This window comes from Podarcis erhardii (genome assembly GCF_964252035.2).
Source record: "Podarcis erhardii genome assembly, chromosome: 6".
In the NCBI taxonomy this organism is placed as follows: Eukaryota; Metazoa; Chordata; class Lepidosauria; order Squamata; family Lacertidae; genus Podarcis; species Podarcis erhardii.
Genome location: NC_138510.1, coordinates 24,427,621 through 24,451,082, shown reverse-complemented (window position 1 = coordinate 24,451,082; position 23,462 = coordinate 24,427,621). Strand labels below are relative to the sequence as shown.

At 42.0% G+C, this 23,462-nt stretch overlaps 1 protein-coding gene and 2 long non-coding RNA genes across 3 annotated transcripts in view; 1 reads left to right on the top strand and 2 right to left on the bottom strand.

Moving 5' to 3' along the window:
• Positions 1-23,462, bottom strand: part of LOC309345233 — a 350,883-nt gene that overhangs the window by 172,327 nt on the left and 155,094 nt on the right. The window lies entirely within an intron of this gene.
• Positions 1-23,462, top strand: part of TOP1 (DNA topoisomerase I) — a 76,468-nt gene that overhangs the window by 48,274 nt on the left and 4,732 nt on the right. The window contains exons 6-18 of the mRNA XM_081867660.1: positions 754-840; positions 1,874-1,949; positions 2,509-2,609; positions 6,596-6,711; positions 10,440-10,561; positions 12,535-12,657; positions 13,081-13,268; positions 14,500-14,644; positions 15,118-15,261; positions 15,984-16,169; positions 16,908-16,976; positions 18,793-18,907; positions 20,656-20,783. Of these exons, the coding sequence (XP_081723786.1) occupies positions 754-840; positions 1,874-1,949; positions 2,509-2,609; positions 6,596-6,711; positions 10,440-10,561; positions 12,535-12,657; positions 13,081-13,268; positions 14,500-14,644; positions 15,118-15,261; positions 15,984-16,169; positions 16,908-16,976; positions 18,793-18,907; positions 20,656-20,783 (1,600 nt within the window). The remainder of the gene's footprint in view (positions 1-753; positions 841-1,873; positions 1,950-2,508; positions 2,610-6,595; positions 6,712-10,439; positions 10,562-12,534; positions 12,658-13,080; positions 13,269-14,499; positions 14,645-15,117; positions 15,262-15,983; positions 16,170-16,907; positions 16,977-18,792; positions 18,908-20,655; positions 20,784-23,462) is intronic.
• Positions 4,479-6,588, bottom strand: LOC309345207. Its single transcript, XR_014158094.1, has 2 exons — positions 5,102-6,588; positions 4,479-5,069 (listed from the first exon to the last, which is right to left on the bottom strand). It is a non-coding gene; the product is annotated as an uncharacterized lncRNA (long non-coding RNA).

The window sequence follows — 23,462 nt, the reverse complement described above, 5'->3', positions numbered from 1 at the left end:
AATACAGTCACTTTTTGTTACATTGTTTTATATGCTGTGACCCACCATGATTTTCACTGGAAGGGCAAGCCACAAATTCTCTTTAAATAAGAATACCCCCCTCCCCCCCCACACCGTACAAAAATGCCATGCATACTTGTAGGTAAAACAAAATCAAACTAGTAATTTGTATTATGGAATATCCCAGTATCCAGTGTGTGGATGTTGTAGGGAGAGTAGATTTATTAAAACAATTTTAAAACTTGAATTGTTGTAACTAAAAAACAATCAAGTACTTTGAAGCTGACACATCTTTAACACTTGTAATCCATTGTCCCATTGTTGTAGGATTTTTTCCCTCCTTTTTCTGTGCAGCCTTAATTTAAATCAGAGCTTCCCAAAATGGTACAGCTGGAGGAATATAGAAACCTAGTAGGGTGTTATGGGGGAGATTTTGGAGGAAACCATACACAGTTATTTGTATCCCCACCAGGGTGATGGGATCTACTTTCCAGCATGTTTATTTTAATTTTCTTTTTTGCTGACACCAAAATGGGGGGGGGGGCAGAACCTCACCAGCCCTGCAATATGGTGTTACATTTTCAGTTTAGCTGAAACTATATGAAAGTCACACATCCTGTTCAACTCTAAATATGGCAGGGATAATGAGAGAGTTCTCCTCGTGTGGGTTGAAGTGGTAGGTGAAGTCAGGCTACAAGCTGAAGCTTAGTATTCATGTTCTTGACTAAATAACTCATTTCCTTTTCTCTCTAGCCCACCTCGTATTAAGGAAGAAATGGATGATGATGGCTACTACAAAGAAGACTATAAGCCCCTAAAGAGACCCCGAGAGGATGATGAGTGAGTAGCTTGTGAACATTACCTACAGTGAAAAGTGGGAATAATGGAACATTTGGATCTGTTATAGGAAGCAGATATAGTATCTTGCTAAGTCATAACTCAGAGTAGACCCATTGAAATCAATGGATTTAAGGGCTTAAGTTCTTTTGCCCATTCCAGATATCAGTTGTCACTCAGACATCATCATGCCACTCAGTGAAAAGTGAATGCTTTTAATTACCTGTGAGGGAGGGCCACATTCTGGGGGTTTACTTTTTTTCTAATAGCGCAGTTTTTTGTTTGTTTTCATTTTATGTAAGCGGCCTTGATCTTTTGAAAGGTAGCTGACAAATGCTTTTATAAAACAAAAGAATAATGAGTAAGACAAAATGTTAAGGACCAAATGAATAGTGAGTGTTAATAATGCTTTGTGAACCCCAGCTGTCTTCTATAGTGAATTGCCTTGATCCTGCAAGGGAGATGTTAATATAGAAGCAACTGTGGACCTGATGTGTGTATCACAGTGCTCATCTGGATCCTGCTACTCCCATCTGGGACCACTAGGTCCCTGGGATTCACACTGGGTCAGGGCCAGTATCAATCCTCCTACTAGTGTAACCCCTTTCTGCTGCAGAGGGATTTTAAACTCCCCCCTCCCCCGGTCCTGCAACAGCAAAGAGAAGAAAAGTGATCAGTGCAAATGAGGGTAAACAGGTTGCGTCAAATACAAAAATAGCAGATTTTATTTCTTGATTGTATTCTGCAGCAGCCATGTATAATATGGTGTCAGTGTGTGTGCAGCACAGGTAGAGAACTGGCATTTGTCTACAGATGCTGGAAAGTAGCTGTGTCTGTTCATACGGAAGGGGCTTCAGGAAACATATAACAAAGTCAAGCAGCAGGTTTTATCTGAGCCACAAGAATTGGGGTGTTGGTGCTTTTGGAATGCAGGCTACAAGCAGCACAGTGGCAACATTTGTGTGTGGAGGGTGAGAGTAATAAAATCCGGAACTGGAAATAAATGATTTGTTTACAATTGTTGGATCTGTTTCAGTGTCGACTACAAACCCAAGAAGATCAAAACTGAAGATATAAAAAAATCAAAGAAGCGGAAACAGGAAGAAGAGGAGGTTTGGTTGAATTTATATTTTCTGGATCTCTGGGGTAATAACAGGTTATGGAGACAACTGTGGAGAAAGAACACTTTATTTTGCTTAGAATATGCAATTTAGCATTCATCTGAAAACATTAACCAAAAAAACACATGATGTCTCGATCTAGAGTACATGTTAAGATCAGAATGTAAAGATCCTGATTTTTGGCTAGATTCATGCAGAGAGCTGGGCTCTGCTCACCACAAAGTTGCAACTCCTCCTCCATCCTTAGGCTAAGTGGTCCTCATCTCCTTTTTTTCTCTACATAATGCCCTTTCACTTCTCTCTGCCTCCTGTATATGGCGTCACCAATTTACTTATGTCATATCATGATACACTCTGCATGTTAATTGATGATAATTCCTTGCCACCGGTAGGAAACTGAATAAGTAGTTTGATTCAGACCAAGGGCCATTTTTGTGAGAAGCACATTTCAAATGGTTTCTTACAAAATTTATTTGTTTTTAAATGTAAGAGTATCTTGTAAAACTACTCCCTGTATAGCGTCTCTCTCGTTAAAAAAATCTCTTTTCAGGATATCAAACCCAAGAAAATAAAGAGCAAAGATAAGAAGCCTCCTGAAGGAGACATGAAGAAGAAGAAAACAAAAAAAGAAGAGGAGCAGAAATGGAAATGGTAACACATCTCTGATATTTCAGCCTGTGGCTGGCTGCTTCCTCTTACATCTGAAATAATGCTGACTGAAAACTCTTTGTGGTTGGACTTCAAAGCTGCAGACAGGATTATCTTCCATTTTAGAGGGAAAAGGAAAACCCCAGTTTGAGCTCTCAACTAGTTAAGGATTTGTTAGGTTAATAATTGGCTTTCAACCAACTGATTTATCATTGGAACAAAAATTTAATATCCATGGTATTAGAAGTCCTGAGGTACTGAAGTCACAACCTTTGTTTCTCTTATTATTAGGTGGCATGTCTATCTGTTATTAGAATGTTTAGCGGTAGTTTTTTGTTTTCTGTTAATATCAATTTCACTAGCAGCAAAAGTATCACAAAAATTAAGTGAAGTTTACAACTAGCACTTTGTTGATTTCATAAAGTTATATTTGCTCAGCAAAAATTGCCAGTTAGGAGCAGTGAAAATGTTCGTTCAAAAAGCCCTCTACCCTTCACTTAAGTACATTTTTTAAACACCTGCTCACAGCCACTGTTCATTATTCATGATGCTATTGTTCACAGAGCATCAGTCTATCAAGGACTATTAGCCCTGTCTCATTTATACCAGTTGCTGGGAATCACAAGTGTGAACAGTGTTGCTGCAATCTGGTTCTGCTTGTGGGTTTCCCATAGATTGGAACAGGCTGGTGCTTTTAATCTGATCTAGCAGGGCTCTTGTCTTCATTTTGTTCTTCCAGTTAGCAGTTGCTTAGACTAAGGGAGTGTGTCCCTGTTGCTGAGGTAGCCAGACCAATGGTCCCTTGAATTATACTAGCAAATGGACCCCCTCAGTTTACACCTTTTTATCAAGGGATAGAAAACAGTGCTGCATCATTTTAGAACAGGTGAAATCATAGAATCTTAGAATTGGAAGGGACCTTGAGGGTCATTTTGTTGAACTCCTTGCAATGCAGGAATCTCAACTAAAGCATCCATGACAGATGGCCATCCAACTCCTGCTTAAAAACTTCCAAGGAAGGTTTTTGAAACATTCCTATTTACCAGCCCCGCAAAAAATAGCTTGGCACCTAATTTTAAAGTTGGACTCTACTAATTTATCCGCTGAAGCTTTAGTTGACAAATCTAACAGTTGAAAGCTTACCTCCTTTGAACCATAATAATACTATTTGTAGTTCTGCTTATTTTCTTACTTTCCAAACTAGTATGCCTTTTGCAAGAGAATCAGTCTTTATAAAACTTCATGACTCTTGCTTTTGTGTTAAGAACATGCTGCTTAGCCTTCCTTCAAAACGTTAACCCTTACAGGCTGCAGTCCACAAACTAAACCAACCTTTTTTAGGCATATGCAGGGATGTAAAGCTAGTCTTTTTTTTTTTTTTTTTTTTACTAACATTCCTGAGCATTAGCCTACCCCATACCACAGGGAATTTTAAAAGAAGCCTATGAAAGCAACTGTCTAGGATTGAAAATTCAAGGCCTTACTCCATGCATGGCATCCCTCCATGCTTTTCTGGATCAAGGCTGATTTGATCCTGAATTTTGCTTAAAATGGACACAGTGCTAACAGTGTTGTAATGGTGTATTGCGTTGCAATCCACTTTGTACAGCAGTGTGTTTTGAATAACTTTTTGGTGTTTGTTCTTTAGTTCTGTACTTTTGGCTAACCAACTCCCAGTGTTTCAAGATACACTACTTGGAGAGAGGCTGTGTCAACAAACTGATTAAGTGAAAACATTCCAGCAGATATTTAAACATACTTTATGGCTTCAAAACCCGAGGATCGTTTTCACTGAGAATTTGTTGGCAGTTTCAATAGAAAATAGTTCTGATGAAGAGCTTGTGGTATTCACCTTAATTTTCCTTTGCTTTATGCTTTATGCTTCTTGTTTCTGTGTTTCATCATGAAACACAATGCCCATTACAATGCAGGGCACTCTGTCTTTACTTTTCTGTACTTAAAAATTTAAAATACGAATGTAAGGAATAGTTTTTTGTATTGTATTGTAATATGTGCACATGTCAGGGAGCCACGATAGGCCATTGCTGCTATGTCTCCCCACCACTGTTTTGCAGCCTAACACCAGCTGATATATGTCAAGAGTTCTAGGGGAAAAACAAACACATGGCCAAGCAGATATCTCAAGCTTAATGTAGAGTTGTTCATCCATGCTTTCTTGCTGGTTCTTACCATTGCCCACTCCCACCCTTGCACCCTGTAGAGCACAGCAACTACACTTTTGAAGTGATCCTGCTTTCAGATGAAAACTGTTAGCCCACGTTGTCCAATTAACTCCCAGAAAATTGTAATTATTCAGCTGGTGATGCCCCCCCCCCACCTCAAGCGGATCTGACAGAGTGAAAGACCAGGGGGTATTGAGGGGGTGGAAAGATGCCAGTTGTTTTAAAAGAAACCTGTTTGGTTGGGTTTTAGAGTTTAGGGTTTTAGAGGAGTAATGCCAACCTTCTATCAGATTTTAGAGGAGTAATGCCAACCTTCTATCAGATAAGTAATATGAGGAATCAAGCTATTATTCTGAGCACTAGTTGTAGTGGTAGATAAAGTCTTTCTGTATTCCCACATAGCCAGGGGGTGAAAATGGCTAAGGTCTAAGTCATAGCAACTCTTTCCAAGTGGTAGAGCTGGTGAAACTAGCATGGAGGTAATTTATGATACTTTGGGCTGCTTCCAATGTTTCTTTTTATCTTTTAGGATCTTTCTGTATCCCCATCCAACCACTATTTCTTTTGGAGCTACTTCACACAGTGTGATAGCTGCAGGACACCTTAAAAACTGTTGCTAAGAGCTCTTTCCACACGGTAATAAAGTGGAAGCTAAAAGATCCTCTCCCTTCCTGCCCGGTATACACCATAGAAAAATGTTGAGGAGTATCTCTGCTCTCTGTATGTTTCTACACACAATTAAAACAAAACTTTTTTTAAAATAGCATCTAACCGCCCTTTACCCAGGGCCTGCTTCTGCTGTAAGATACTATGTGACCTTCAGTTCTGCCGCTTGCAATACAGATAGACCAAACACATAAGTCAGTTGCTGAGTGAATCTAGGAAGAAAGATATGGCTCACTGGTGATACGTTGTGAATCCCTGTACCGGAAATGCCTATTTCAGGTTTTTCTGTAGAGACATGACAAATACCTGAGAATTTGAGCCTTTCAGGTTTGGATTTAGTGTTATTGCAGAAAAGTGTCATCCCCTGCTGCCAGTACAACCCAACAGACTTCTAAGTGGGGATGAGTTTGGCCTGTGCCGTTTCTGTACCTCAAGCAACATTAATCATCATTTCCCTCTGCTGACCACAGGAGAGGTCACTGACCCTAGTGCAGGTTACTCTGGGGATTTCTTCTCCTTGTTGCTTTTACTAACACCCCAAGTGGTGTATACAAGTAAGACATGCATCTAAACTGACATAAAAACAATGCTAGCTTCTTTGTGAAGAAGCCTGGAATATATTGTCTTGCTTGTGAGGCGGTCAGAAAGTGCTGGCTGATAAATGCAGACATGGGTAATGTGTGTAGCACAACGGGTTGGCTTTCTAGATTAAAATATAGTAGAAGGTTTGTGTGAATAAATAAAACAAAACCTGTGTGCCCTGAGGGAAGGTGGAAACGAGGAAGCCCAGGCGAGGAAGAATATAACCACCAAGTCCTAAGAGAACTGTTGGGGCAGCCCCACCCCAGCCTTCCCTGGGGCTTCTTAAGAAAGACCTACGGTATATCCTCTCAGGGAAGTCAGAGGCAAGGAAGCTGAATTTTGTACTATTTCCTGTTCTAATATGCTATTGAGTGTCTTGGCAGAAAGGCATTATAAAAATGAAAGAAGTAAATGGAGTAAATGAAAGGATGGATTGTTGAATTTGCTGAATTGACTAATTTTATCATTCATGATGCCCCGTTTGTAGATTCTGAATCCATATGGCATTTGAATGAGCACATGTTTCTCTCTCCCACCCCCACCCCCCTTTTTTTAAAGGTGGGAGGAAGAGCGCTATCCTGAAGGTATTAAGTGGAAATTCTTGGAACACAAAGGCCCTGTGTTTGCACCACCATATGAACCTGTGCCTGAAAATGTCAAATTCTACTATGATGGTAAGCTACTAAAGGCTGGTGTTTGGTGGAGAAATAGGTGTCTTTATAATGAGCATTCATAAGGCAGAAAAAGCCCATACTGGGAGACCTTGTAGGGAGGGTCATCCCATGCTGGTAAAATGCGGCTGGTGGTTTATATATTCTCTGGAGATGGTTGGAATTTCATCTGCACAACCATGCAACCAGTGCTGGATTCTGGAGGCTGCTGAGTACAGGTCTGTCCATCTCCCTTTCCTCCTCCTCCATTCAAGGCTTGTGGTGTGACAATCCTTAACCCTCTTGTCCCCCTGTGTGGACAGTGAACTGTGACTGGTGCAGAGACAGAATACAGTGTTCCCTTGTGCTCCCTGATGTCTGCACAGAAGTGCTGGATCATTCCCAGAGCTGTGAATGCAGTGTCATTTAGAAATGTTAAATCATTAGTAGCAGGAATGAAAGATACATAATTGCATAGGAAGACACTTGTGAAGTATCCAGTTATATTAAATGAGGTTTGTTTTGAGAAAGTGGAATGTATTTCAGTGGTGGGTTCTCATAGCGAAAGTTGTTCAGAGATAATGCTTTTTCCCCTTTCATTTTTTTTAATGACAGTGAGTGCTGTCTGGTTATAATATTTTCCTTTAAATTGGTTTTATTTCTCAAGTCTGACCCAGTACCGTTGTTTTTGGCAGCAGAATTCCTCATGTGCAGCTGATGTGCATTCATTGCCTACATGCATCTTTCCAGTTAGAATGCAAAGCATGTTCTCATTGAGGACCACTTCTAGTTCTGTCTTGCTAAAGCTGGTTGAGGGTCCTTTGCTTCCAGTGAAGGTATTGCCACTTAACATACTGTCCCTGCCCAATGACCAAAGGTCAATTCAGAGATTATCCATATCTTCTTCCCACCCTATCCCTGTTGAATTTCCCGGTTCTGACTCATCTGTAATGACTGTTGGAACCTTTCCAGTGTCTGAGAGATTAAATTTACTGAAAAGGAGGTTGACATGACTATTTAGGCTGGCTCCGGAGATTGCTGCCATCATTATAAACTACGTTTTCAAGTTCCTTTAAAATATGAAATGTGAGAAGGATTAATTGGCCCATATGAGTTAGTTGAAAGCTTATGGCATCTATGCCCAAGTAATCTCCCCAAGAAAGTTTGTGAGCAATTTAAATTAACTTGATATTTATATTTTCAGGGGAATAAACACCTCTGGCCCTATCACAGTGAAATCAGTTGAATGCAGTTTGACCAAGCTGCCACTAATGTATAAAATCCTCAAATGGTTTATATTCAGTCTCCCTACCAAATCATCCTAGAAACTGTCTTAATAGCACATGAACACTTGATGTAGTTACTGGTGTCATTCAGAAATTACGTGAAACCTTGTTTTAGCATTATGAGACCACAGGCCTTGGACTGTACACTTCATTCTCCACTTTCTACCTCCTTCGTGCTCAAAGATAGAAGCAGGGACCCAGTCCCTTTCTTGATTGTGCTTCTGAGTATTTGAAAGGACAAACCTCAGATTGTACCTCTGTGCCTTTGTGAGTTTGATATCCCTATCAGAGCACAAAATGTCAAGTGAACATCATTCCTATGTTCCTAATCTTCCAAAATAGATGTTACAAAATAGATCAGATGGCCATAAATCTTTTACAACATTCAGAAGCACTCTTCTTAGCAGTTTTCTGTAGCACTTTTCTATAGTTTACTTCCTTCAAGCTAGGTGGAAAATTCCTCTTTCCCCCCACTCTGGGCACACCCTGTGCATCTTGAAGACTCCATATTGCCTTCTCTGTCTGCCTTAACTATACCAGTACAAGTAGTGGCTGGATTGGATTTCACAGGAATCCATTATTCTGAAACAATGCCAACTCTTTAGGCTGCTGGCAAGTGAAATATTTGTTCCTGTTTGGTATTGCTGTGGAATGCTGGCAAGTACCTTCTCTGGGTGCACTGAAGACTGGTGTGACGTTAACACTGTCTGGGCCTACATTAGTCACATTGGTTAGAAAGGGGGAGATGTTGGGTCTGCAGCGCATTGATGCAGCAATTGCTTCCCCCTTGAGCTGTGGGAAAAATCTGCCTTTCTGCGCAGCTAGTTATTTCATGCTGAGCCTCTATTACAATTCTTCAGTCAAGGGGAAAGAGGACAGTCACGAATCACTGGTATATCAAGCAGGCAGCCTTTTAACAACAACTTTTTAAGCCAGTGGAGTTAGAAACACCAGTGTCCTCTCACACAGCACAAAATCAGCCCAATATGGAGGACTCTTGTGCCAGTTATATGATCCTCAAGAACAGGATAAAGAGGAAGACAGTCTGATGATGGGCATGTCAGCTATTACTTTTTCTGCCAAGAGAGCCTGATGCCTTTATCCCTTGCTTCATGCATATAATGGGGTCGGCCCCACTAGGACTAAAGGCAAGCCAATATTGTTATGTGGGAGCATACAGCTGAACTACTATGATGCATGGGAATCCTTTGATTGCTTCACCTCTTGAAGACTAATAGGATTGAACTCGCTGTAGTCAGAGAAGAGTCTCACTGTACATCCACAGGGGAAGAGTTAAGAGATTCCATCATCCTGTATTCTAATTCCAAATCAGTTATCTGAATGCTGTTGCAAATTATCCGGAAATAGCGAAAGCCACACACAGGAGGATGCCGTTGGCAAACTCGGGGTACCCTTGAGGTTTGCAGAAGTGCAAAAAGACTTGGGCAGAGGAACTAAGAAGGAATAACTCCACCCCTCTCCAATAATACCAAACAAACCCTGAATGTGCTCAATGCCTGCAGACTGACAGTTGAGCAGGAATGGGGTGGTGTGACTGGGTAAAGAGGATGGTGGAAAAGACTCAGAGAAATAAAAAGAAATGTGTTTTGTTTTTTTAAGTATCCCCAGAGAAGGAAGTGAGAGCTAATAGAACTCAATGGACAAATTCAAAACATTAATGCCATACTTTGTTGGAGATTGCACTTCTTCCTAAGGACAGAGCTGGAGCACATTCCTGAGTGGGATAGCTCCCCCTACTGGATTAGACAGGCAGCGTCTTCAAGGCCTTTCACCTCTTCTCCAGGGGAAATTTTCCCTCCTTCCAGTCTGGCTCTGCCTATGGTCTGCGATGGCTGGGTTTCTTAACTTAGCCTTTTCCTCTTCAATGTTCTCTTTCTACTGTTGGCCTATTTCCATGGTGGTTTTGGTAGCTTAATTCCTCCTCTACTTGTTATTATGTTGTCATTTCGCATAGTATGTTGTCATTTCGCAGTTCCAGAGTCTACCTCTTTAAAGGAGCAAAAATTCCTGTGCTCTTCCTCTTTGAAAGCGAAACAAACCCAAAATTGGAGTACCTGACTTCATTCGCTTCTGAAAAAACATAGAATCAGACCCAATACTATTTTCATGCTAACTGGTGTAAAGATGCTGGGTTAGGTTAGTGAATGTAAAGTAAAAATTGTACTGCCCATAGTAAAATTTGGAGCCCAGTGTGTGACTTTGGTTACAGCCCTCCTCCTCCTGACCCCTGGCTTCCCCTGAAACATGAGGATGTTCAATAACTTGTTCGCAGGGTCATTATTTTGGCTGTGCATTGTATATTCACAGAGGGCCAACGCTGGGGAGGGATGTTCCTGGATCCCTTCTCTCTGAGGTAAGAGGAGTAGGCTGGTTGAGGGGTTGAGCGTCTGTAGGATGCCACCTCGTTTTTCCCTGTTTCCTCATGGATTGCCTTCTCTGTTGTAGGTAAAGTTATGAAGCTCAGTCCCAAAGCAGAAGAAGTAGCAACGTTCTTTGCAAAAATGCTTGATCACGAATACACTACAAAGGACATCTTCAGGAAAAACTTCTTCAAAGACTGGAGAAAGGTATGGTCAAGGTTATGGAAGGGTGGGAGTGTTTGGTTTCTTAGGTAGCTAAAGTAAACATGCAGTTTGCCACGTGCCTGGACACCTGCTAAATTGTTGCTTTTATGGTAGGAGCAGATGGCTCATTGCTTCTTTGCTTCCTCATTGAACACTTGGGGTTCTGTGCTTGAGGAAGGGCAGGAAATTTGCTTGCGTTTGCCTTCGTTGTTTCCCAACAGCCAGTCACTGTTACTGCATGTGCAACTTTGAGTGAGAGAGTAAGAGAGAATATGAAATGTTCTGGGGAGGAATAGAACAGATTTGCTACATTTTGTTTGGCTGAGAAAAGAGAGAAACTCCTACAACAGGAAGGAGAAGAAGAGAAAGAAGCAAAGAAAGTAGATTCCTACTTGTGCTATAAGGGGGCAAGAGGAGAATCGAGAGGAAATCTAAGCCAGAGACGTGAAGTCAACCCTCCTCCATTTGGCAAATAGAGAATTTCCTTGTAGTGTTTAAGCAGGAGGGTTGATTTGTTCCTAAGTGAGGTTTACATTCAGCTTTTGTATTTTGGGGTATTTAGAATGCACAGATAAGTTGCTTATTCAAAGAAATTTTGTGCCCCCCAGTTTGTAGTCAGTGTTGTCTAGTAGGCAATTAGGTTTTTAAATAAATCTATATTTTGCAAGTAAAATTATATTATGCTTGTGTATGCTCATGGTTGCCATGATTTAAGCAGTTGGAGCTTAAATAATGCCTTAGACTAGAGGCATCTTGTCTGGTATCCATTGTTGTACCTGTATCCTAAAGTTGGGAACTACAAGAGGTGTCAGTCATGCGAAGAAGAGACAGCTCCTTTTGCCTGGTGATAGCAGTGCTGCTTAATGCTTTGGTTAAGTTGAAATGGCTTGATTATTACTATTTTTTTACTTTATGTGAAGCACTGTCCTAGAATGGCCACAAACTGTCTGAAATGGTGAAATGTGTCTGTGTTTCACAGGCACGCTCTACTTAAACTCTGTGGACCAGGAACCTTTTATTAAAAGCTTTCCTGCCTAAAATCAGTCTGCCAAGTGATGAAGCATATTAAATAGACTGTCACAGGTGACCAAGGCTGGCTGTGTTCTCTTCTGTTTATGTAACATGGAACAAGTATGATCAAAATAATGTATACTAGCTAGTGTAGTATCATTGGATGACATCAGACCAGTTTTTCAACCACCTTTCACTGTTGTTGTGAAGATGAAATGGTTGGAGAGAAGTACCATATTCTGCCTTTAGCTGCTTGGAGGAAATGATTTCTCAGCCTAGATACCTCACAGCATTGTTCACATAAACTGAGAGAGCTTCCTATATTTCACTCTGGACTCCTAGGAGACAGGGATACTTCTGTAATAAACAATGCCTGCAGGAGCATTGTTCAAGTGCAATATTTGGCACCCTGAGAGTCTTAGCATTCTTTTAAAAAGCTTGAATATCAAATCCATCCTGGGCAATGCCTGGTGAAAAATTTAATAATTAGAGGAAAGCTAAGAAGAGCTTCCCGAGTCCAGGCGTGTGACTCTGCACAGCAATCTGGAATTCTTCCTTGTCTCCCTCCCTCCATTCGGTTCTGCGCTCCCCATTCTGAAAGGGGTTTAAAATCAGGATTTTCAAGCTCCCTTGGAAATAACATGAAATTATAGGAATATACTTGACATACAGTCCCTAACTTCAGAGGCTTCTTTGGTGTAGAATGTTGATAAGGTTTCATCTCTCAGCACTTGAGTATGGTTTGCTGAAGGATGCCTTCTTTCTTAATTAGATGTTAATAACTCTCAAAGATGAAACCATAATGTTGTTCCATTCTGCATTTGGCCTTTTATAGGTTTATAGCTCTTGTTGTAACTTCACTGATCTTATATATGATTGCAGCATCCAAACTGACTTTACTGAAAACAAGGTGGAGTGCAGTTTCCTTTTTAAGCCTTTTACAGATTCAGATTTCTTTTTTGCAGGAAATGACCCATGAAGAAAAGAGTACCATCACCAGCCTCAGCAAGTGTGACTTTAACCATATGAGTCAGTATTTCAAAGCCCAGTCAGAAGCCAGAAAACAGATGACCAAGGAGGAAAAACAGGTAACTTGATTTAGAATTTGTTGTTGTTGTTGTTTCAAGGTGCAAACAAAGGGTACAGTCTAATATGATGGGTGATAAATGGTGAATTAAGGAAGGAATTAAAGGCTGGCCCAGAGATAAGACTTCAGATAAATGAGAAGTGTGGTTGAGATGGGCTAGTCGTGGTGGAAGGATGGGTTGTTGAAATGCTGGGGATATTTCAAGTTGTTTCTAAATTGTGTTGAGTAGGCCTGTGACTATTAACACTCTCAAGATCACAACCTCTTTCTTTCACTGCTTTGCTGTACTTGTAAAATGCCTCTTGCAGCACAACCTGGATGGAGCTAATGAATTTCTTGTAACTCTGGTTCTGAATAATTTATAGTGCGGTTTGGAGTGTGTTGTAATTTTTTCCTTTTTTGTGGGTGTTTGGTTTTCCCCTAGAAAATTAAAGAGGAGAACGAGCGGTTATTAAAAGAATATGGCTATTGTATCATGGATAACCATAAGGAAAGAATTGCCAACTTTAAGATTGAGCCTCCGGGTCTCTTCAGAGGGCGTGGAAACCATCCTAAAATGGGCATGCTGAAGAGGCGGATAATGCCAGAAGACATCATCATCAATTGTAGCAAGTGAGCATGGAAGATTTCACACACTAGCTAGGAGTGGCTTTTGGTTCTAATGCGTAGCAGCTGCGTTCAGGCTTTTCACTCCGGATAACCTCTCTAACATAAGTGCAGCCCAAGAGATGAAGTCCAGTACATACCACGTTAAGTTTCACTTGTGAACTTTTCACCGTAGTTCACAAACAACTGTCAAATCATTAGTTTGTTTCTTTAAAAAAAGAGTGTTGTGAACAGGCAAAACTCAAATGTTTGAATCTATTTATTTTTAAATATTAGTAGGTGGTGGTGGTTGCATTTCCACCCTCCTTTTTCCTTTGGGAAGCTCAAAGTAGCTTACTTTGAGACAAACAGGCATTCTGCTGTTCAGCCTAAGACTTGGTTAACTTTAACAAATCACTTGCCTTATGTCACTTCAGACCAGTTTCCTAGCTCACAGACGCCGTCGTATCTCTTTAACTTTAATAGATTGTGGAGGGTATAGCCCCATCACAACTTGGTCCCTGGTATACTGTGATAACATGGGATCTCTCTTACCCAGTGTTTACCATGTCAGACCTGTTGAAAAAGATCTGTAGTTCAGGACATGGTAGCTTATATTTCAAGCCAAAAGAGCAATTTGCCCAGTTTCAGAAGACCTTAGAATATTGATAGCCTGGTCTTCCTAAGGAGCATAATATTATATTCAGTTAGCAAGGTTTGGGGAAAGTGGGACTGGATGGTGAGAGCTGATGGAGTGAGTTAAGATTTCAGCTGCTTAGGCAGTTTGGTATTTCTGCAAAAGTGATTTGTAGAAACATGAGTGCAGGGTAAAGGTTGCAGAGGGAAAGACTTCTTAACATACCTCGACAGGGCTGTTTCAAAACATTACAGTGTCTAAATTGCATAGTAGTTTTTAACATGCCAATAAGCTTAAAATTGTTGTTTTTATTTGTAAGAATAGCACTGGCCTTGTTTGCTTTAAAACCTTTAAGAATCTTAAATTAGATATATACAGGTATCGATGCAAACATTTACACACTTGGTTTTTCTGATTGCCGGGCTTGAGGCCTATAAAAATCTGGTGAATCTAGACAGTTCGTATTGTGACTTTCATTTCAGTTAATGGTGCCAGCTTCGATTACAATGAATTAAACTGAATAAATTATTTCCTGGTTGTATTTTGCTGTTATTCATGGTTTTTAGTCTTTTCAGTTTTGAAATTATTGTTGTGTTCTTGTTCCCTCCCCCCCTTGTACAGAGATTCAAAAGTTCCTCCCCCTCCCCCTGGACATAAATGGAAAGAGGTCCGGCATGATAACAAGGTGACCTGGTTGGTGTCATGGACAGAGAACATCCAAGGATCTATTAAGTACATCATGTTGAATCCCAGTTCTAGAATCAAGGTGATAGTTTGTCTGAAAACTTGCAAGCTACTTCTGACATGCCCAATGCTCTGTATCATAGGAATCTGCCTTGTACTGCTCCATCTAGTTTGGCAGCGTCTACACTGACTGCAAGCAGCTCTCCAGGATTTCAGATGGGAGTCTTTCCCAGCCCTTCTTGGAGATGCTGGAATTGAACTAGGGACTACTGAACTACTGACCGTTCCTAAGGAATCAATGTGTCATTAAATGGAAGATCCAAAGAGTACTTCATTACTTTTTTGCGACTCTGCTGCCAGCTTAGTGGGTCTTTAAAACTTCTTAATCCTTTAGGCACTTCTGAAATAGGCAGTAACGTACAAGTCGAATAATGTCTGTACGGTAGCAATGAGGGAATCTTGGGAAAGTGTTCTTAAAATATGCTCCATCTCCAAACTGGAGCCTTTATGCTTTGGAGCAGGTCCTCATGTTGTTCCTTGTGATTGCCTCTGCAGGGTGAGAAGGACTGGCAGAAATATGAGACTGCTCGGAGACTGAAGAAATGTGTAGATAAGATTCGAAATAATTATCGAGAAGACTGGAAGTCCAAAGAGATGAAAGTGCGGCAGAGGGCGGTTGCGCTGTACTTCATTGACAAAGTGAGAATCTGTCACTTTTCCAGTTCCTTCCTTTTTTTATTGCCTAGACAGGGCTCCTCGGCCTAGACTTGTTGAAGCATTGGTTTGAAACTGATAAGCTTCTAAGCACAACGGTACTAAATGTGCTGGAGAGATGTTTGAAGTAGGTGCCAATGGAATTGAATAATCCAGAAATATTTCTAAAGCAGAGATGGGAAGCTTTCCTTGGCAAATGCACTGCTTTTTGTGATTGCTTAACTATGAGCTGAATGAGTACGGGTAAAATTCTGCCCACTTTCCTCGGGACGCCTCTGCATATGTACATACATGCACACACAATTTACTTTTTGCAATGCTGTTAAGAGGTGGCAGCCAAAGTGGGCAGGTCTATTCTGGAATCAAATGATGATAAATGGAATTTTGCTGCAACATCATTGGTAAAATTGGCACTAACTTACCTATAAGCACTGCCCCGTGTTAGCTCAGTAAGGCATGTAGACAGCACACAGACAGGCCCCCAGTCACCTAAGCAAATAGATAACATGGGACCAAGCCTAGTGTATTCTTTCAGTTGCATTTACAAATGCTATAATCTCAGCTCTGGAGTTTAAACTGATAGCTTCTTAGCACAAGGAATCCTGAAACAGCTTCTTACTGGCTAACCAATGGGGTTAAAAATGCCTCCTGTTTTGAATGCTATTTGTGACATCTCTCTGCTCTCTTTCATTGTTTCATACTTGCAGCTTGCTCTGAGAGCTGGTAATGAGAAAGAGGAAGGGGAGACGGCTGACACAGTGGGCTGCTGCTCCCTCCGTGTAGAACATATTAATTTGCATCCAGAGTTGGATGGCCAGGAATATGTGGTAGAATTTGACTTCCTTGGAAAGGATTCCATACGATACTACAACAAAGTCCCTGTTGAGAAAAGGGTAAGAATTTTTTCTTGTGCACTTAACATTTAATGAAAGGGAGTCTGAAAAGTCTTCTTACTGAATCGTCTTTCTTCTGGTGAGTCTTTAGATCTACCTTGAGTAAGTTCAGTGTCCATCTGGACAAATATTTCACATCTTGGAGTCATAGAAATGTAGATTTGGATGGGACCACAATGGTCATCTAGTCCAACCCCCTGCAATGCAGGAATTGTTTTGCCCAAAGACCCACAACCCTGAGAATTAAGAGTCTCATGCTCTTACCAACTGCATCTAAACAAGGAAGTTCCATTTAACCTTCATGGTTAATGGATCCTTCTTTAATTTTCTTTTTCTTCACTGTCTCCATAGTGTTAATTGTTTTTATAATGTTCTGTAGCTCTCCCCGCCCCCAAAATCATCTCTACCTTAGTGCTTTCAGCCTATTCTTATTGGGAAGGCACCCCAGTTCTTTAATATACCTCTTCAGTCAGGAAAATATTTGTTGCTTCTTCCATCCCCCCACACAACTGATGAATAGTGATCTACGTACTCCTATCCCTTGTTTGCAGGATCCACCAACACACTTCCTGTAGGCCAGTAGAGAACAGTGCTCCTTCAGAATTGTGTACATGGAAGCATGGACATGTGAATTAGTGAGGAGCACGTTATACCGCCATCAAGTTGGAATGATGTCCATCCAGTTTCTTTTTTTCATGCTGTAATGGTCTTCTTCTCTCCCATCCGTTTGCCTTGTAGGTTTTTAAGAATCTTCAGTTGTTCATGGAAAACAAACAGCCTGAAGATGACCTCTTTGATAGACTTAATGTGAGTGCCTTCCATACCTGGTACTTGAGAGTTAATCATAAATGATAACCTTGGCTGGATTTTTAAATTGGAATTCTTGCTGTGCTTATGGCTCCCTTTACACTGGCATGGAAAAGGGTGCAATTTTTAACAGGCTGCTTATGGTGCAGGCAGTTTTGTATTTAACAGAAGAGTTCATGGAACTGAAATCTGCCCTGGTAGAAACTGTCATGTAGCAGCAGTTTGAGAGAAAGATGTGTGATACAGTACTGCGGGCTTGTTTCTGTTTCTCTATTTTAATTTGGGGTTTGGTTTTAGTGCTGCATCACAATTGATTGCATTCCTCTTTTGTTTATCCTATAAGCTGCCCTGAGAACTTTTTGTTATAGGGTGCCCTGTAAAGATTGAAAACACATAAAAAATGTGTAACACAAGCTCCATTGTTTACCATTGGGATTTTGGGCTTCCACTCCTATCGGCCCCATGGTCAGAGATGATGGCAGCTGGCTATAGTCCAAAGAGGGCCAGAGGATTGTTATTCCCAGCTTACCAGTTCACTAAATCCGCTTTCAGGCATTCATTCTGGGGACACTGAGTATACTAGTGGGGCTGGCAGGGGGACGGGACGAGACAGGACAGGCTCCACTTCTGATCTACATGCATCTGAAGAGAACACTCTAATGCAGGCACCTCCAAACTCGACCCTCCAGCTGTTTTGAGACATCAACTCCTATCATCACTAGTTAACAGGACCAGTGGTCAGGGGTGATGGGAGTTGTAGTCCCAAAACAGCTGGAGGGCCAAGTTTGGGGATGCCTGCTCTAATGAATGCATATAGATGGAGGCAGAAACACTTTCCCATGATCTCCCCACCCACCAAGCATTCATAAGTCCCTAAGTAAGAGTTGGAGAAAGAGGTGGAATCCAAAAGGTTCACCACATGTTAAATGCCTGACATCATATGGCATTGGGTGGATCCATGCCTTTCGGAAAGCAGCATGGATCTGGTTCTGTTCCAGAGCTCCTAAGTGCAACAATGTCAGCAGTGCCAAATTTAAACAGTGCTGAAGGTAAGCTGCCAAAAAACGTGCACTCCCAGTTGTTCCTTGGCAGCTGCCTCTTCTGATACGCATGTGTCATCAGGGGAGTGACAAGGAGGTGTGACCTGCCAAAGATGGCCATGTGGACCAAATTGGCTCACCTTGTGGGCTTAATTTGACACATAGGCTGGAGGTGGTCTTTCACCCCCCCCCCAAAAAAAAGAAATCTGGAAAGGGTTTAAGATTAGCTTGAATATATGAGTTTGTCCCTCTTGGAATTTAGTTGGAGTATCTGTGTCACATGAAAAGGAAATGTGTCTTTCTTGTACAAAATACCCCAGCCTCTCTAACTGCAGACTCTACCTTTTTGTTGCTGTTGCTGTAGTAGTAGTAGTAGTAGTAGTAGTAGTAGTAGTAGTAGTAGTAATATTATCTGCTTCCATGCCATGCCCACAACCATTTTCCCCAGTTGCATCTGTTAGTGTATCTGCCCCTTCTGCTGAATTGTCATATAGCTCATAAGTGACCTGCCAGATGCCTATCGAAAGCCCAGGTGCAGGGTCTGAGTGCAGCAGAGCCCTTCTCACTTGTGATTCGCAGCAACTGGTATTCAGAGGCATACTTCCTTAGACAGCAGAGGTAGAACATATCCATGGTGGCTACCAGCCACTGATAGGCTTATCCTCCCACTTTCCATCTCCTCAAATTACGAGAGTAAGGAGGGTGCACAGGTTGAAGTGTTCTGCTGATGAATGCTGGAATTAATTTAAGCCGCTTCCTTTATTTCTTTCCCTTAGACTAGCATCTTAAATAAGCATCTTCAAGACCTTATGGAAGGACTTACAGCCAAGGTATTTCGAACGTATAATGCCTCCATTACGCTACAGCAGCAGCTAAAGGAGCTCACAACTGGTGAGTACTTTTTGGATTAACACACCTCATACTTTTCTGTTTCTGTGTTGATTGTAACATCGATCCAAATGCAGGCTTAAGAGCCACTGACTGGAAATTACTTGGGCTTCTCAACATTGAACAAAGTTCCAAAGTTGCTGTTGTGGCTAACTGACCTTCTGAAGAGGAAGGAACTGAAATTGTGCCTTTCCAAGTCCATTTCGGATTTGAAATGTGTCCAGCAGTACCTTGAATTAGGTCAGAGGCAGCTTATCAGTGGCGAAGAATGTAAAAGGAGACCACAGAATTCTTAAAACAACTGTGGTTTCCAAGAGATCTTCAAAGGTGTGTTGAAACATTTCAAATAGGAAGTTACTACTGTATAGGAATGGTGTCTGTGACTTGCCTTTGCTAACCTGGTGCCCGCCAAATGTTTTGGACTACAACTTCTAGGAAGCTATACAGAACATCTGGATGGCACCAGGTTGACAAAGGCTGCCCTAAATTAGCCAGGCCAGAGAGAAGACAGCTAGCCAGGACACTTGGTAAATCTCTAACAGCCTTCAAGGATTTATTTGGTTCCCTTAGACAAGGGACGTGGGTGTCACTGTGGGTTAAGCCACAGAGCCTAGGACTTGCCAACCAGAAGGTCGGCGGTTCGAATCCCCGTGACGGGGTGAGCTCCCGTTGCTCGGTCCCAGCTCCTGCCAACCTAGCAGTTCGAAAGCATGTCAAAGTGCAAGTAGATAAATAGGTACTGCTCCGGCGGGAAGGTAAACAGCGTTTCCGTGCACTGCTCTGGTTCGCCAGAAGCGGCTTAGTCATGCTGGCCACATGACCTGGAAGCTGTACACCGGCTCCCTCGGCCAATAAAGCGAGATGAGCGCCGCAACCCCAGAGTCGGCCACGACTGGACCTAATGGTCAGGGGTCTCTTTACTTTACCTAGTTCCCGAGAAAACCATTATAACCTATCTCCCACCACAGTGGATGTCTATAATATGCACCTTAATCAGATGATGTTCTGTCCACAATGAAGGCAGGTTTGACCCTGGGCTTCAAGGCTTTGCCTTATAAAGATGTTCTGTTTGTGTTGTCCATATGGATGGTGTGCCTTTTTAAAATCCAGCAAGCCCAGGTTTGCAGAGAAGGAATGCAAGAGGCAAATAATGGTTAGATCAGAGACCATAGATAACTATTGAAATACAAGGGGTTTAAACTGAATACTGGAGCTGATACACTAGAATACACGTTGTAATCATTAGCACTTTCATAGCAGTTTAAGGTGTTCAAGCCTGCATGAGGAATGTAGAAATCTGCTTTGCATCTACCCCCAGTATTACTCACTCCATGGTCTCAGGCAGAAACCTTTCCAATCACATGCTCTCTGATTCTGTTAAGCAGAGGTGCCAGGGATTGAACTTGAGATCCTTTACATGCAAAGTATATGTTCTGCCACTAAGCTGTGGACTCGCCTTAAAAGAGCAAGTCTTTCTGTATGCAGTCATCCCTCTGAACTCCATTTCTCCCCTCTGTTGCCTGAGATCCTTAACTAGAGATGCTGGGGGCTGAACTTCAGACCTTCTGCATGCAAAACATGTTATTTACTATTAAGCTACAACCCCCAGTCCCATTATAAGCTTGGTACAGATGGCTGAGAGCCAAGCTGCTAATTTCTCTTCCCCATGAAAAAGTGAAATTATCCAAGAAAGAGCTAGACTTTTCCATACAGAAATGCAAATTTCACTTGTTCATTTTGAACTTTTCTAGCGGATGATAATGTCCCAGCAAAGATCCTGTCTTATAACCGTGCCAATAGAGCTGTTGCTATTCTCTGCAACCACCAGAGGGCGCCTCCAAAGACCTTTGAGAAATCTATGATGAATTTACAGAGCAAGGTAACTGACTGCTTTCTTTCGTTAAAACCCAAACCAAGACTTAGTTTGGCTACCTCTGTTACTTAGCTGACCTGTGTCAAACTCTCCTCTAACTTCACTAGTGAAGCTTGTTTCTCTGATTTTTAGAAAGACAAACCTGCTTGATTTTATTACAGAAAATCATTCTTCAAATCCTTCCTGTTTCTGACTGAATTGCACATCTGGCAAGTTGCCTTTTAGTCCTGGAGGAGAAATGTCTATAAAACATCTCTAGTGGGGTCACAAAGCGTACCATAATTATTTTTTTGCTCCTGGCAGCTCTCTGATGTTATGATGCGTTTTCCCATCCTGATTTACTCACAGGACACTGGGCAAAATCCAGAGAGTCCCTTACATGACCAGAAAGCATGTCTTTCAAATACAGTGGTGCCTCGCAAGACGAAATTAATTCGTTCCGCAAGTTTTTTCTTCTTGCAGACCTGTTTTAAAGCAAGGGAAGGGGCAGCGGGGAGAATCGCTTCTCCCCGCTGTCGCCCCTTGGTTCAAAAGGGGTCCGGGGACAGAGGGGAAGGCGCACGCGCCTTCCCCTCTGTCCCCGGAGATTGCAGGGCTGGCAACGGGGAGAAGCGATCTTCTCCCCGTCGCCCCTTGCTTCAAAAGAGGTCCGGGGACAGCGGGGAAGACGCGCTGCGCTTCCCCGCTATCCCCGGAGCTTGAGGGGCAAGCTTCGTTTTGCGAAGCAAGGCCATAGGGAGATGCGTCTTGCGAAGTGGCTAAGAAAACGAAAAACTCCTTCGTCTAGCGAGTTTTTCGTCTTCCGAGGCGTTCGTCTTGCGGGGCACCACTGTAAGGACAGTCTCCTTAACCTCCTGGCCCATTTCCCATGCTGCTTGAGAGGGACCACCAACTCCCAGGAACAGTTTTTTGGGGATTGTTCAGGAAGGGTGAAGGTGTGAGCAAAATTCTGCTCCTGGTTTTCTGGATCCTACCTGTATTTAGACACTCTTGGGGAAAGGAATAACTTGATTTAAAGAACAAGAGACTAAGCTAATGATACATATGCTTGGGCGCTTTCCTGAGGTTTCTCTGAGACATCATAAATATCAATGCTGAAGAAAAGTTTTATAGTTGAATTTGAAAGCTTCTTGACCAGTTGACCTCAGGGAAGACTTCCAGCTTGTCTGCACAAACTGCCAGTCACATGGCAAAGCTATATTTGGACTGTACCACTTGAGACCCACAGGTGGAGAAATCATTTGAGTGAATGTTTTTTCCAAGTTTCTTGCATTTAGAAAATTAAATAGGCAGGCAGAAAGTTTCAATCGTAGTAGTTTCTCTGATGTGCTCATTTTCTGTATCCACATTCCTGGAGAAAAGCTTGAACACGCAACTCTTCTCCTACCTGTAGTCTGAAGTGGTCAGATCCAAAAAATATTTTACCGTGTGAGGAATTATTTGTGTGGCTCAGGCCTTATTTTTCTAAAGTATTCTGTGCAGATTTCTATAAAGGCTATGACTTTCTCATTATCTTGTGAACTTAAAGCAAGTTCAAAACAGATAACTATTCCATGTCCATGGCTTGAGGATAATGATGTGGTTTAACACAAAATTATCCACCTTCCTCCGCCACAGAATTGCAAGCCTATCTATATCGAGTATTTGATTATATTTTACTTGTCTAAACCACCCTTTTACTTTTCAGGTTATTTCTGACAAAAACCCTGAGGTCATTTTGGTTAGGTTGGTTTACAGCCTGAATCTGTTTTATTAATCAGTGGGGTGTTCTTTTTGGCTTTCATAATATCTAACCTGGCTGCTTCAGTTGTTAGGACTGACAGCTTTGACAGAATGATAACGACTTGTTTGCCTTCAACTCGCCCCCCCCCCCAACTCACCTGTCCCATTATTCTTAGCTGAACTGAACAGTCTGTCAGTCACAGCTTAGGCGAATGGAGCTGCAAACCTTCAGCTTACTTAGTTCATCTTAGATCATCTTACTTAGTTTGCCACAGATCATACAGCTTCTGCTTTTCTTTCCTTTAGAGCAGAGATGGGGGACCTGTGGCCCTACAAATGTTGCTGGGCTGGAACTGATGGGAGTTAGCATCCAAGAGCATCTGCAAAGCCATAGGTTCCCTGTCTCTGCTTTAGAACAAACCCATTATTGCTTGGGCTGAGAAAGTTCCCTGACGTGACCCAGCACAGTGCATCTGAACCTTTAAATAGGTAGTGGGGATGATGGGAATTTTATTTGGAGGGTTCCATCTGTATGGCTTCATGCACTTCGTCCCCAGTCGCCCATTGACTTTTGTATTGCACACTTTGTTTCCTGAATTCCATTATTCATATGAAGGGTTGCGAGCTCTGTTTTGTGTAATTGTACATGTAAATCTTTGCCTTAAACTTTTCCGGAGCCCTAGGTCCCCCCCCCCCAAAATATCTACTAAACCTGCAACTCAGCAGGGTCTTTTGAGGGGCGCTCTGCTCAGAGGATTCTCCTGCCAACAGAAGTAAACTTGGCACCCCAGCCAGGGCTTCTAGTCTGACAGTGCATACTGTTGAACTTGTGACACATCAGATATTTCTTGGATAAAACCTTGAGTCTTCTCTGGTTGGCCTGAGAAGCATCCATCTAGGCCAGGGGGGAGATATGTGGGCCTCCAGATGTTGCTGGACTTAGGCTCCCCCATCCCATCACAC